The 15,283-nt window shown below is 42.2% G+C and overlaps 1 protein-coding gene across 1 annotated transcript in view; it reads left to right on the top strand.

Moving 5' to 3' along the window:
* Window positions 1-15,283, top strand: part of HDGFL3 (HDGF like 3) — a 39,384-nt gene that overhangs the window by 11,902 nt on the left and 12,199 nt on the right. The window contains exon 2 of the mRNA XM_087744061.1: window positions 11,914-11,990. Coding sequence (XP_087600187.1) covers window positions 11,914-11,990 — 77 coding nt within the window. The remainder of the gene's footprint in view (window positions 1-11,913; window positions 11,991-15,283) is intronic.

The raw sequence follows: 15,283 nt of genomic DNA, 5'->3' as shown, positions 1-15,283 counted from the left end.
GTTGTCAGCCAGGGCTCTTCAGCATTAAAATGCTGTGGATGTTTTCTCCTTATCTTTCGGAAGATGTTTTATGCCATCTCCTGCCTGACAAATGAATGGATTCACCTGCGTATATAATTGCCATGTTATTGTGTTGGATGAGATCTGATCATCCAAAGACAATGGCTGCCAAACTGTATGCCCAGCTGTGCTTGCAGGATCGAGCCTCTAGCTGTTAAGTTTCTAGAAGCCCATAATAATAAAGATTTTAGTGGCAGTATGTTTAGAAGAAACGCCAGCTTCTTTAGCAGATGTGGGAGCAAGGGGAACGATTTTTTAATGAGAAGCTTATACTTTTTCCGAAACATTTGCTGCTAGATGAAGGTGTTAGTTTACTTGTTTGTCAAATGTCAGCAATACAGCTGACCTGGTATAATAACAGGGGTGTCAGGGTTGTCTCCAAGGCAGATTTATTGAAAAAGATTGCCATCATGAATGCTGCGTGTGAGACTCAGTTGGGGATCCTGAGGATTAAAACTCTCTGGTTGTGGTGCATGGTTTGGACACGTCATGTGTCATCACCAGTGCGTTAAAAAGTAAAGGCAAGTGACACTTAGAATTAAAATTTTGAATAGTGTCTGAAGGCTTTGGGTTGGATTTTGTTGATTTGTAGGAGCTGTATGTAAACACTATATCTGGATCTCAGGATAAATTTGTATGTGCAGTGTTCCCTAATGTCCTTCCTACTTCGAGATATGTGTCTCACTAATGAAGTTCTCTTCTATGTGTAATTGCCTTTTCCCAGTTATTTGCACAATATGAGTCAGAATAATAGGCTGTTTCTTTACAGCTGCTTTTTAAAACAAAATGGTAACCTGATTTAATACTTTTTTTTTTACTGAGATGCCAAGGGAGAGTGCTAAGCTCCCATGCTTAGTATGGATGCCATTCCTGATTCAGAGGTAAAGAGTGTTTTAAAAATTTAATATTAATATATGCGGGAAAACAGCTATTACAGTTCCACATGTGTAATTTGTCCCTTGACAGCCTGCATCCTTTTAAAATCATCATTCCTTTAAAATTAATCTTCTGATTACCCCTCCAAGTCTGGTACAGAAATGAGGGAGAGCAATGGCCAGAGGCCCTTGCTGTTGTTTGGAGAAGGAAAGTTAGAGAAAATCGGACAGTTTTGGAAGAAGGCAGATTCTGGAGTAAACTTTGTGACTTCTGTAACGTAACTGCAGCTGAGTCACTAGGTTTTGTAGATAACTCATGTTCATGGAAACACCGTATCCTGAGAGGTTATTTGAAAGTAACGCAAAATACTTAGACATACCTCATACACAAATTCAAGTTAACTTATTGGATAGAAAGAAAGGATGTTATAAAATAGCTCTTAATCCTACAAATATATAAACACATAGGCAACTTCAAGCCCATGATTAATCCATGTAAACTAAAAGAAAGTACTCACATGCTTAAAACTCATAATTAGTGTTTGGCGCTTGTCAGGCCACACCTGGAATACTGTGTACAGTTCTGGTCCCCGTTACACAAAAAAGATGTGGACAGGCTGGAGGGGGTCCAGAGGAGGGCCACCAAGATGATCAGGGGTCTGGGCAGCCTGCCGTATGAGGATAGGTTGAGAGAGCTGGGTTTGTTCAGTCTTCGAGAAAAGGAGGCTTAGAGGTGATCCCATCACCATGTACCAGAACTTAAAGGGGAGCTACAAAAAAGATGGAGACTCCCAGGAGTCACGTGGTGAGGACAAGGGGTAACGGGTACAAGTTACTCCCAGGGAGATTCCGATTGGACACAAGAGGACAATTTTTCACAATGAGAACAGTCAATCATTGGAATAATCTCCCCAGGGAAGTGGTTGACTCCTCTACGCTGAACACGTTTAAGACTCAGCTGGACGTGGTGCTGGGCCATCTCGTCTAGATTGTGCTAGAATGGTTGAACCAGATGATCCTTGAGGTCCCTTCCAACCTGGTATTCTATGATTCTGTGATTCTGTGATTCTGTGAATAATGGGCATGCCACCCTAGCAGGTCTGGTCACTACCATATTGATATAGTCAACTTGTCTCTGACATTAAAGCCACTTACAGCTCTAAAAATACATCTTTTTGTCTTTTGTGGTTTTATTATTTCATTTGAATAATTCTTTTCTAACATGGTTTAGTAATTAGGATTTAAGTTAGTAGGTCTGTGTGTACATAATGGAGTGCTTCAAATATTTTTATATAAAGAGTTTCATTCCTGTAAGCTGCTGCTTGAGGGTTTGGGGGTTTTTTTTTTGAGGAAAATATTCATTTTGATAAATAAGGTTGTTAATCTTTTAGGAATGATCTAAGTAAATATAAGCAACTTTACATTTTTAGTCAAAACTAAATGAAAACTCTCGTTCTGAGGTTTTGGAAGCAGAAAAACAGGCAGGTGGGGAGGAGTATGACTTGGCTTCGAATAACTCGTTCCTGAGTCTCTTTAGGCAGACAGATTAAAATTCCTAAGAGTTTAACCTAGACTGAGGGACTTTGGAAAGAAGGTATTTGACACTGTAATGACAGCTCCTGGAAATCTGAGCAGCGATTGAAAGCAAACCCAGTAAAAATACCGAAGTTGGGTCTGAGTGCTGCACAGAGACCGCTGTGACTCCATGAATCTCTTTTCATTCCTTAGTTTTAGTGACCCAGTCGACCCAGGCAAAAGTTCCATCTTAGCAAAACAGTCTGCAGGTTTAATTGGTTGTTTTGTACCATAGGCGGTGGCTAAGGCTGTGGCAGTAATGGAAACAATTATTTACAGACAGTTGTTAGGTTTATAGCGGCCCTAGGCTTTCTACAGACACTGAGCTCTTCTGCAGGTACAAGTTTGCAGTTTGTCAGCAGAGTAAACAGGAAAACCTGCCTTTGAATGAAAAATTATTGCAAATCACTCCCATTTCACTGGCTTTGCAATTAGATTCCATTGCTTCTTATTCCCCCCAGATAGTGTGCATGTTGTTGTACGTGTTATTTGCATCGCAACAAAATAATTGGCGTGTGTGCCATGATGCTTGGTGATTACACTTATCCCATAGCCCCAAAACCTGGACTGAGGCCTCTCCCCTGCTGAAGAGTCCCAGTCCGCCATCTTCCCGTGAGCACCCTAAGTGTTGTGGTTTGGTGCTCTGAGCGTGCCTGTGCTTCTGCAGTCCTCAGCGCCAGGAGGTAGTGTCTGTTCAGGGGCCTCCACCGTACTCGGTGCCTGCAGAAGATACCTGTTCGTGTGGCTTCTGCTCTGTGTACACAGCTCAGCTGGTGCAGGCTGCCTGTGCCTCCAAAAAGGTGGGTACATAATAGGTAAATTAGTTTATGATACTGTAAAACAGAAGGTTATGTTTTGAAGCAGTTGCTTAAATCCTGCAAATAGATATTCTGGTGTGAACACATACATTCGGGTATTTAAGACCATGAGTCTTTATGGTCTGTGGGTCCACAGAGAGCAACATAATGAAGACAAATACATGCTTAGCTGTGCCTCCGTTCCCCCTGGAGGACTGGTCAGGACACTCATGTAGTCTCATGTCTACTGCTGCTCCCAAACCGCAGGGGGCTGCAGGACACTAAAAATGTTCTGTGCTTTTAAGGGGCAAAGATTTTGTGTTCTTTTCCCATGTAACAGTAAGCATTTTTTTTATGCAGGAACTTGTTCAGTGACAAGGAGTGTTTCAGTCCCCTTAGCTGCAACTGACGGTAACAAAACAGGTCACAGAGGAGACAAGCAGGAACGTTTTCTGCACCCAAGGGCCCAGATGATAGTTGCAACCTCCAGAGCGTCTAGCTTGAATCCTCCCTACCAGGAGCCTGCAGGCTGCAGCAAGTGAGGCAGATTGTTCCCTTCTTTGTCTCTAGTATGTTTGTGTTCACCCTGACGCAAACTGGAGGCTTGTATTCTGGGACCTGCAGTCTCCATCAATCACATTTCCTTACTCAAAACAATTTGAGCCGCAAGCTGTAGTGTCAGCAGGGTTTTGTGTACTTTGTGGGAAGCTGGACCAAATATTGCCCAGGGATGCTCAGTATTCTTCAGCCTGGAAATACTGTGCCAGTCCAATTTTTTTAACTGACTTTTTGGGGAAGTAAATTACATTGGAAAAGAAATAGTAAATTAAGCCAGCCAAGGCTAGGAGACTGCAATCTTCCAGAAATTTGCTGACCTTTTGGCTTTAGGTGTGCCAATATGAGTATAAGGACTAGCAACACTTCTTTTAATAAAAGCTTGAACAGTGGAATATGGAACTTTGGATATGTGGAACAGATGAGCCTCGAGTATAAAATTTGGTTGTGTGTATTTGACCAAATGTCAATGCTCTAGGCAGGCTGCATCTGATTGAAAAGGTTTTGATCAAGTTGACTGGCCAAAAAATCCTGTCTCATGAATATAACATTTTTCCTTAAAAACAGACAAAATCAATGAAATAGTAAAATTCTAGTGTAAATATTGGAAGGCCAAAAACTATTCCTCAGTCTAATGAGCTCTTAGGCCATTCATCCACTCTTTCTAGCAGATGTGATATGGAAGGTGGCAGGGTTTGTTGGAGCACTTCGGGGAGGAAGATGGTGTGGCTTTTCATGTCCCTTTGGCTTATAAGAAGAGAGTGGCAGGAGAGAAATATGGTGTTTGTGAATGTGCAGTCCCTAAAATGTCTTGTTTGCTGATGTCTTGACTGGTTAATTAGTTTTTATTTGCTGTATGTCTTCCAAACACATTTTTGTATGTGCATTTCTTGCACACTTTTATATTTCAAGACAAAAATATTTGTTGTAAGATGATACCAGATCACCAGATTTTGTCATCAGAACCTGCTTTCATTTGGTGTTAGTGGGCTCACTATGGTTTGCTCAGGTGGATGTACATTGCAAACAGTACTTTGATATCCGAGGAATAATTCAGAAAATGGAGAATCAAGCTTCACTATGCTTAAAGGGAAGAAAAGTAAACACAAAATGCCTCAGAGCTGGCAATATTTGTTGAAAATTAACAACCTCTCCCCACCCATCCACAAATAAAAAGTAATTTTGTGAGCCTTGAAACTTAAGAAGTTTATTTTTCTCTGGCTTGCCTTTATGTGGGTTCCTTGTTGTCTGATGTTTTGGTTGAGCCTGCATTGCAAGCTGTCTCTCAGCATATGGATTACTTTTCTGTCCATCTTCTGATGGACAGCCTATTTATCACAAAACATGGGGAAACTTAATATGTCTGTGGCCTTTCTCCTTTTGTCTGGTTTGGCAAAATTGTCTGATGTGTCCCTGAGTTATTGCAGGTAAGAGTCAGACTGAAAATAGTGTGATCACATCCTTTTCTTAGGGAAAAAAAATCCTGGCGCTAGCACCATTGCTTCACTCACAGTGGCAGGGAAGCACTTCATTTGGAGAAAATGGAGCATTTTTGCAGCAGTCTAACTTTGGGGTGTGCTCACTGGGAGGATCACTGTTTGGTAACCTGAAGTCCTCCTCTGACAGAGCTGGAAATATTTCTTATTAGTAATACCTAGCATTTTAGCGGTGGACTTCAAGTGCATTATAGGGAGAACAGTACCATCGTCCCCATTTGGAAAAGTAAGACTGAAGGAGATGCAGTGATGTGGCCAAGGTCATCCCCGAGGCCAGTCCAGAGATAGGACCAGTCTTTGTATCCCCTGAGTCTCCTCCTCTGACAGTCCTCTGTCCACCAGCCACGAAAGCTCACAGAGGACTTGAATCACATTAATAGATCTGTTATCTACAAAGTCATGCATATAGATACCAGTCACGCAGAACTAAGCTTTGGCCCCATTTTCACATTGAAGATTAAAGCAGCTCTGCAGAAAGTATATTTCAACTTTCTGTCGTAAAAATATGCTGCTAATTAAGGATGTAAAGGGGCTGAACTCAGCTGCAAGACTGCTGATCTTTCCTAGTAAGACATTGCCTGCCAGCATTGTTTGGACTCCAACTAACCCTTCATTGTCTTCTATCTCGTTGAGGTCCTGAGCATGCACAGACAAAAAGGAGGATTGATGTCTTTATATTGTCATTTCTGGCTGTCTGCAGGATACCCTTCAGCCATTTTCAGCAGTGCTCAAAAGTATGCTCTGCTGTTTTTAATCTTGTTTTGCTTTTTGTTTTTGCTGGTGGCCCTCTTCCATGCCCGGAGACTTTTTTAATTTTTACTTTTGTAGCTGTGCAATTCCACCTTATTAAGTTGGATTCTGCTTCTAGTCTCACCCTTCACAGGGTTATCTTTTTTAATGGGTGAAAAAGTGCATATGCCAGCATTCCACACTAGGAGTTCTAGTATGCGATGTACATCAGGGAAGGAGTTGCACTCTGCTTCAAATATCATATAGTCCTGATAAATGAGAGAAAAATCTGCAGTCTCCAATCATCTTTAGTTGGATTGCTGTTCAATTTAAGCACTAGAGAATTTAAGTCCCAGTTTTTACCTTGGGGGAGATTGGATGTTTTTTTTCTCCCCCTGCCCCCCATACATTTTAGGATACTCTGGGAAAAAAAAGATTTGTATTTTACATTTTACAGAACAGTATTTTAAATAATGGGTTAGAAAAGATACTGCCATACTGCTGACTCCCGGTAGCATTAGCTATTAAAAAGCATATTAAATCCATCTGAATAAAAACATTGTAGAAAAGCAAAATATCCTATTTTAATAATGGATTTTGAAGAGTATTGCTTTTATCCACCTAGAGTTCTGCTAATAAGCTAACTGCGGAAGATCAAGCTGCTTGCATGTGTTGGGCAATAATAAGCAACTTGAACCACTTTCCAGCAAAAATACTATAGGCCTTTGCTCGACTGCTGTGCAGTGACTCCAGGGATTTCAGTGGGAGATACTGATCTCTGCAATGCTTCTGTGTGCTTTTGCCAATCAAAGGCGTTTACAGTATGTCAAAACAATCAGTGATTACTGCTCTGCAGTTTTAATTCCCTTTTTTGCAAAATAAAAGGACTTGTTCTTGTAGTTTCAGTGCCCACATAAGCATCTCTGTATGCTGAAGTAAAGCTTTCTTGTCTGTACATGTGGACCTGATAGGTATTTTTGCACAATGCCTTTTTTTTTGCAATGTAAAATTCTGTTGGAACGTAATGGAACAGGGTCTGGTTGGAAAGCCACCCTGGCAGCCTGGAATTCCCGCTTCTGAACAGCAGCTTATCCACAGCACAGAGATTTTGTGATAGCCATACAACATGACACCTGCTGTCCCTCCAAGTGGAAGAAGACGCATCTGGGATGCCCTTCCGCCTTGCTGGGCAGCACTGCCCCTTTCTTGACTGCTGCGATAACGTAAACCCCCACAGAAAGCTGCTTTCCACAAGCAAGCAGGGAGACAAAGCTTGCTGTTTTCTCTGTGCGTCGGAGAGACATGTTTCCCGTTTTGCAGGGAATGTAGAGCTCTGTGGAGCAGAACACCCAGGAGGGGGTGCAGCTTCCCCTGGTTCTGCACCAGCCCTCCCAGGGATCTCCGCCGCCCGCCTGGAATATGCCACGTTATCGCACAGGCAGGCACGGGGGTGATTTGTGCTTCTGGGAGCCACTGTTGTTCTCGGAGGGCAGCTCTGCACCGTCCTCGTCGCAGGGCTACGGCTCTGCAGCTCCAGTCCAACCCATCCACCCAGTGACTCTCTCCCCTAACCCCCTGGCAACTGGGAAGAAGGTGTTGCAGTATGAGTACTGCCAAACCCAGCCTGTGAGACCCAGTTGGAAATACTACCTGAGAAGTCAGCAATTACTCAGCACCACTGAGAGCAAGATATTTGGGCTGCATATACATCCCAGCCTGTAAACTACAATGTAAGGAGACCGATTTCTTGCTTGCACACTGGTAGTCCCTAGCAACACCATTTGATAAAGCCCTGCTCTGGTTTGAGAGGTCCAGGCTGAATTTTCTGTTCACTGTTCCTGACCCTAGAAGCCTGGCATTTGTTTACCGAAAAAAAAGCACAGTTACGTCTTTAAAGCTCTGCTGCTTGGTTGGCAAACAAATGCTGGGAAGTGCAGCTCTGCTGAGGTTGTGCAAAAAGAAAGCAATTGTTATTCATTAAGCAGATGACAGCAATGGGAGCAAAGGGGATAAAACTCGAAATCTGAAACCACCTGCTTTAATTTTAGCCATAATTGAAGCGGCTGCCCATGATGTTGCTGATGCACGTATCAGATTTGCATGCCATGCACTGCTCTCAGATTTCTGTGGCAGCAAGCTCCAGCTCACTGTCTGCTCTGGTTCAGGAGGGGATGAGTCTCCTGTTTGATTGCAGGTTATGACGGGCACTTTAGAATCTGTTTGTTTCCTTCCAGGAGCAAAATGCAATCACAGCCTGGCTCTCTGATAGACAGATGCTTTAGTCATTAGGGAGGCTTCTGTGACTACAACACTGTGTCCTAGTATGGGTGCACTTATCTCTTTTGTTCCTGGTTCGAAGCAGTGATGCTTTTCTCGCTCTTGTGCTCATGCGCTCGCTCTCTTTCTCTCCCTCCCTCTCTCTCTGTCTTTGATCTTGCTGATATGGGGAAAAATATCAGCTCCAAATCTTCAGCTTATTTAACCAAAACATCTTGTAGGATGGGAATAAATTGTGACTGAGTGCAGCAGCGGGGGGCTGCAGTATGGTTGCTTGTACTGCTTGCTTTCTGTTACTACAAAACAGCAGCAATCGTTGAGGAGTGCTGGGGTTGTTCTGCAGCTAAATAAGCACTTAGGGGCTCAGCATTCACAGAGAGCTAAGGTGGCTTTGCTGGGAAGGGCTGGACTGTGCAAAGCTCTCCTCTCACGGTCTCTAATGCAGGGATTTGCATGAAACAGATAAAAAGGGAAAGAGATCTTTCCTAATGGCAGAGAGGGTCTCATCCTTCATTAAATTCCCTGGAGTTTTTGCCATGGAATTAAATGGCCATAAGATAGCACTGTCACTTCATATTCAACCTCTTTACAGTACTAGCAACATAAGCCTGAGAGCTGGGGAGCTCACAGCAAAATCAGTGAAGGCAGGAAAAGTCTTGACCTCAGCTGCACAGTGAAATGTTAGAGTGGGAGCATTAACAGTCTGTCCTTGAGCTGTTTAGTGCAGATTTATGCTGCATGTGTTTGTCTGTGTATGCCAACTTTCAAAAGCTATGAAAAGCTTTTTTATGGTTTCCTGTGATGATACATAGTCAGAGGGGATACTCGGATGAATAAAGAAATATGCCACGAAATGGGGAGCAGGTGAGCTGCATGAAAGATGTGTGTGCTGTCCTTTGTCGATTTGGTGCTGCTCCTTAGCTAACGGTATAAAGTGCTGGGAATACAACACGAGGCTTAACTCCGCTTGGGATGTTGCTTGGAAGATCCTCACTGCTTTGGAGCATAGCACGTTGTGTGATGCAAGATCCCCATTCCCTTCTGATCAGCGTTCCCTACTAAGCATGTCTTCATTCCTCCGCTTTACTGATCATTTACAGCTGTTCGCTTTATTTCATGAGAAATTCTTAAAGGGCTGAGACAGTAACTGGACTGCGCTGTTCCGTAATGCAGCCCAGAGCCGGCGCCGCGTTTCAAGCGGCCAAATGAGATTCGCACTCAAGTCCCAGCAGACATTGTTCGTCTCAGTCGCGGGAGTCCACATTTTTCTGGGGTCTAGTCTCTCTCTGGCCATCTTCCTTGTCGTAGTAAAGAGGAAGGTAGCCATGGCATCCAGACAGTTGAGGTGTATTATTACCCCCGTACTTGGTAAACTGCCAGCACAGCCTTTTTTTGGTCTGACGCGTAGATACTTCCGTCTTCAAGGAGGCATAAAATGTGTTGCAGAGTGGGGCATACTCTCTCCCTGACTTGCTATCAGATGGTAAAGTGAATTGCAGTGTTTTTCCCCTGCAGTCTTTTTATCACTGTTATAGTCTAATACCTGTATTTAAATCGTGAATTAGTGAGCAAATAACCATATTATGGGCACTTACCTAAAAACAAATACTTAATGTCTGACAATAATGAGTTCTAAAAAAATATCTTTGGCGTCTTTCCTCTATGTATTCCTGATGATGAAGAGGGCACCGAACAGCCTGTCATGTCGTTTTAGTTCCTTCTTACACACAGCTGAGCTAAAAGTGAATGCACGCTTCCACCAGTGTGTATCTTCCTTCTATGTGCATTTAAGTAATAGATTCTCCTTTTATTTATCGATTCATTAGCTTTGTTAAGTAAAAGAAGTTGGGTAATTGCTGTGCCCACAAGGCGTGTGACACCTCCGACCATCGCGGATTGTCTCCTGCAGACCGCACTGGGCAGTGAGTGCGTACTGACACAGGGCCCAGCGTGCCAGAGCCCCACCATCCGCGCCCCGGAGTCGTGCCGCAGAAAAGAGACAGGGAATGGTTTGGAAGTGCTCTTATGTCCCCTGATTTTGGCGTACCTTCAGAGAATGCTCCACTTAGACCTAAAAGATAGGCATCCGTTTCTTTTGCAGAAAGGAGTTCTGTGATGTTACAGCTCCACATGTGGCTCTGGTTTCTCTGTCCCCAACGGGTGTCCTTGCAGAAAGACCAAAAGGACTTGAATTCTTAGAAAAGCTCATACTCCTTTGAGAGCTACATAGCCAGCAGATGCTTTACAGTGAAAGAGAACATCCTTTGAAAACAATCTGGTGTTTATTAATCAACAAGAATTCAGTGTTTGGGGTCCTTCGGCAGGAAAAGAGAAGGAAAGCACATGTGGGCCTGGCCTCTTGAGTGAAAACATGCAGGTTCCATCCCTGTGCTCGGCTGAGGAGCAGATTTCGTATAGCATTGGTATGTCAGCACTTTGCTCTCAGTTCCAGTGACATTTGGCAGGATTCAACATGCTTATGTTAAGACTGAGTTGCCTAAGACCCAGGCAGCAAGCTGTTCACCTGCTCTCTGGTGTTGCCCTATAGATATCTAGATTCATTAGGCTCCCTCTTAGCTGGAGAGTTCTCTGGACACTTAATTTTAGATGCCCACATATGCTCAGAAGTGCCATTTCTGGGAAGGCAGGCACTTGGATCTTATTTAAAGCTGTGCTGTGTTTCTGGTTTATGTGGGCAGGCACCTGGACTTTGTTATTTCTGTTGCAGAGGACTGAAACATTGGGTATGGACAGGACTAAGTCGTGGGCCTAACCTCCTGCCTCGCGACCAACACTCTCACTCAGATGTCGGAAGATGGGGTCTAGGTGCTGCTCAGCCTGAGGGATTTGTCCTGATCCCAGCTATATCTCAGGAGATGTATACCCTCACCGTCCCTCCCTTAGCTGCTCTGCAGCTGTATCTTGAGAAATATGAGGCCAGGGATAAAATGTGAAAGAAGAGATGGACTACAGAGGGGACTGGTGACCAAACCCAGTTATTAGGATGCTGCAGGGGAAGGAGAGTCCCAGGCTCTCCTCCCTGGCATGTGTTATGCATTTTACACGGGGTACCACCACCACCACCAGGAAGCACCGATGGGAGATTGTCCGGTTTTCCGGCTGCAGAGTCTCAGGGATACCATCTGTTCCCCATTTGTTGCAGAAGTTATTTAGGTGGCTGTGTGAGACAGACAGGATTACCCTCTGGGCTTCAGTGCCTTTGATGAGGCAGCATCTGAAGTTAACACTTAAATTAAGCAGACTTGATTTTATTGCCTTTGTGTATTATAATGCCCATGAAATCATTAAAACTTTTTGTCTGCGCCTTGGTCTTCTGTCATCTCCCTGTAGTGTTTCTGTCATATGCTGACTTTGTATGGCCTGCCTGCCTGAAAAATCAGCAGCCGTCTTCCCTTCCCCACCCCAGCACACAGTGGGACCTCCCAGGGGTGCAGGATACCTGCATTAGCACTTCCATGGCTTGGTAGGGATTCTTGGATGAGGGACACCACATTTGGGAATAATCCTTTTTCCATTTCTGTCTCATAGATTGATGAACTCCCTGAAGGAGCCGTGAAGCCTCCAGCAAATAAATACCCCATCTTCTTTTTCGGGACTCATGAAACGTAAGTGAATGAACATGATCTTTTTCCTTTGAAAGTGTCTCCTTCCACTGCAGCTAATATCATCTCCACTGATTTTATTGGAACAAATCCTGACTGAAGCCATTGGGAGCCTAGAGATAGGTCCTACGAGCCCAACTCATTTGTAATAACACGTGGAAGTGAAACCTGAAAGTAGGTGGGAATGCTGCTGCATGGATGGTATAACATGGTCTAAGCATAAATAATAACCAGTGCCTTTGTTTCCCGTAAAGAAAAGTGTTGGCATAAATTTATTAAAGGGTCATCTCAACTCAGATGCAGGGGCAAAAATTTTTTACTTGGATGTACATGATAGCAGAGATCAAGCTGTTGTATTCAGACATGTTTGGGGTCGTGTCCTGTGTGAGAACTCACTTGGTAGTTTGTAAAATGAAAGGAAGCAGACCCCAGAGTCTCACGCAGTCCTCACATAGCTTTAAAATATATGCATTCCTCTGAGGTTTGTGCTGGGGATACTGTAGGATGGAGCTCTCAGAAGTGATAGAAGAACTGAGCTGGCTGAGCTCATAGGGAGAGAAAGGAATCAGAACAGAAAGGATAAGTTAGGTCTCGTAGTAATTGCTACAGAGTTTCAAATTTATAATGTACATCTCTATTTTTAACTATGTCTGAGATGATAGTTAAAAAAAATAAATCTCAGTTTCCATTTTGCATGAAATGTTGACATTTTAAAACTTTTCCTTTCCCACTTGCAGGCAACATGTTTTCTAGAGTTCCTTAAAAAATGGAAAAATGAAAAAATGAAATTCTGATGACGTTTCAAATTCAGTTTTAGAGGTTTGAAGCTTTATTAAAAATTTATTGTTTATTTTTGAATTTTAACATTATTTCAGAACATAATAAGCCCCATAGCTCATACGGCACGTTTTATTTTAAAAATCTTTGAAGTCAGTTTCTGCTTAATATAAATCAAAATAGTCTCTCTTTAGTTAAAATATTTTTTCCTATTGCTGTAACGAAATGAAACAACCTGCTATTTTGATATATTGTGATCTACTACTACTGTGGCAAAATACTCTAAGAAGAATAAAGTTCAAATTTATGATGCTTTAAAATCAGAAACCAAAATGTGTTTTTTTTTTTTAATGGAAACATTTTTCTTGAGAAACATTTTGAGAAAAAAACTATGACCACTTTTATTCTGAAATGAATGAATCCCAAACTGCTAATCTCTTTTGTTTGGGATTTTGTTAGCCCATGATCTGACTGTAACATCTGAAACAGGAAAACAGTTTGTAGTTACTACCTTAGTAATTTTAAAAGCATAACTGTTAAAAATGAACTGTAGATTGCAGCTCCTTAGTTTTATAGCAGAGCAGTGGAAACTGTTATACTCTCCCAGTGGCAATGAATGTATTTCCAACAAAGATGTACACAATTTTTCAGTGTTTACTATACGTGAAAGGCTGTAGAAACATTTCCATGCATTACTGTTGAACTAAATTAAGGTAGCTCATGGTAAGTTTCACACAGTTTTCCTTTGTTATTTGTGTTAGAACTGTTATATGTATTTTTGGCAACAAGGAGACATCTCCTCGTATTAGCAAAAGCATGGATAAAATAATTTATTCAGATCCCTTGCTCTGTTGCAGCCTTTAATATTAACGAGGCATCTGTTAGTTTGGAAATCACTGTTTGGCTTTCAGGTAGAAATGCATTCTTGGCTTTGTAATTATATAATTGAGATATTTCTCAATGAGGCAACTGAGTGTGGATACCATTCTGTCTCCTGTGTAGTTAAAAGGAAGCTCGCTCCCCAGAGCCGTGTCATCTGATGCCTTCAGCCACCAGTTGGCTCTGTACTGGCAAACTTCTTGGCCAGTGGGATGATTTAAGTGAATGAAACTTTGCGCATTCATAAATGCTGGGAAGAATCAGGGCATAAATCAGGCGTTAATCTGAAATAATATTTACAGCAAGGAAGAAATATCCTGTGACTAAGGTATTAGACTGAGACTGAAGAGAGTTGGGTTTTCCTCTGTACTGTGCTATCAGTTTGAGTTTGACCTTGGGGAAATCTCTGTGCCTCAGAAGCAGCCCATCTGAAAAAAAGGGCAACTTCCCAGCCTCGTGGTGATGTTATGAGAATAAATGAGTTGTAAATGGTGGAGCTCCAAGATCCCGTGGTAATGGAGACCACAGAGTTAACGTTAATTGCAAAGATCATCAGGAAAGTAGGACAATCATTATAGTGAAGGACGCTGTGACTTGCTCAGCTCCGGTCATTGGTGACATAGAAGCTTCCATGTGGGAATGAAGTGGGTTTTTTTTTGCCTTCACTGTTTTTAATTTAACTTACGATTAGCCATCCCAGTACCATGATACAGAGCACAGTAAATACACTGGATATAGATAGCAAATGAAAAGGAAATTATGCTTTCTTCAGTTTTATATAAGAAGTTAGAATTTTAGTGTCAAGTATGTAGAAAAAAGCAGGATAAATCACCACTCTTTTTTTTTATTATTATTTTTCCCTGCATTGTGCTGCCTGTGCCTGAAATTAGTTGGCCCGGTGCATAGCTGACTTATGCCACAGCAGAGCACAAAATCCCTCCTTTGCTGTGCTGTCTAAAAAAACAATTTGGCCACAAGCACCCTGTGTGTCTCATTGTTTCCTTGTATTACTCATCTGCCTATATTCACCCATTGTTTCTTGTCTTATATGAAATTATAAGATTTTTGGGAAAGAGAACATTGTTATTGTGTTTGCACAGAATCTAGCATGCGGGGGGCTTATTCCAAGAAAGAAGGTCCCAGGCTTACTGGCACTATAGATAATAATAAATGCCACTGCTTTTTCTGTCCAGTAATACAAGAGATAAGTTTTGACTCATGGGTTCTAGGAACTCCTTACATGCTTTAACTTTTCATATGGTATTTTTAGGCCTTTCTGGATTTGTAACACATAGGATTGGAAGTTTGGTCCCTTGCTATTGCAGGCAATTACGTCATATAATCCCTTTCATAAACTGTTCAAGTGCCAGTTCCCAGCAGTAGTTAATATAATAAACGAGACTTGTTTTAGTTGTTTCTAGAGAGACCCAGCATGATTTTGCAACATCAAACATCAGAATGATGAGACAATCCATTAAATCAGACTCATAGCAGTAACTCAAAGCCAGTGTGTTAAATAGACAGACAAACAAATAAAACTGAAAAAGAAATGACGGAATGAGCAGAAGAATAGGGCAAACATTTGCACTGTTAATGTTGGGCTTTTTTTGAAAAGGAGGAATTTAAGTCCTTTTTTGACT

This window comes from Nipponia nippon, unplaced genomic scaffold (genome assembly GCF_047370975.1).
Source record: "Nipponia nippon isolate SJK-2023a ecotype South Korea unplaced genomic scaffold, ASM4737097v1 scaffold_9, whole genome shotgun sequence".
Classification (NCBI taxonomy): Eukaryota; Metazoa; Chordata; class Aves; order Pelecaniformes; family Threskiornithidae; genus Nipponia; species Nipponia nippon.
The sequence above is the reverse complement of the archived record's forward strand: the minus strand, read 5'-3'. Positions and strand labels throughout refer to the sequence as shown.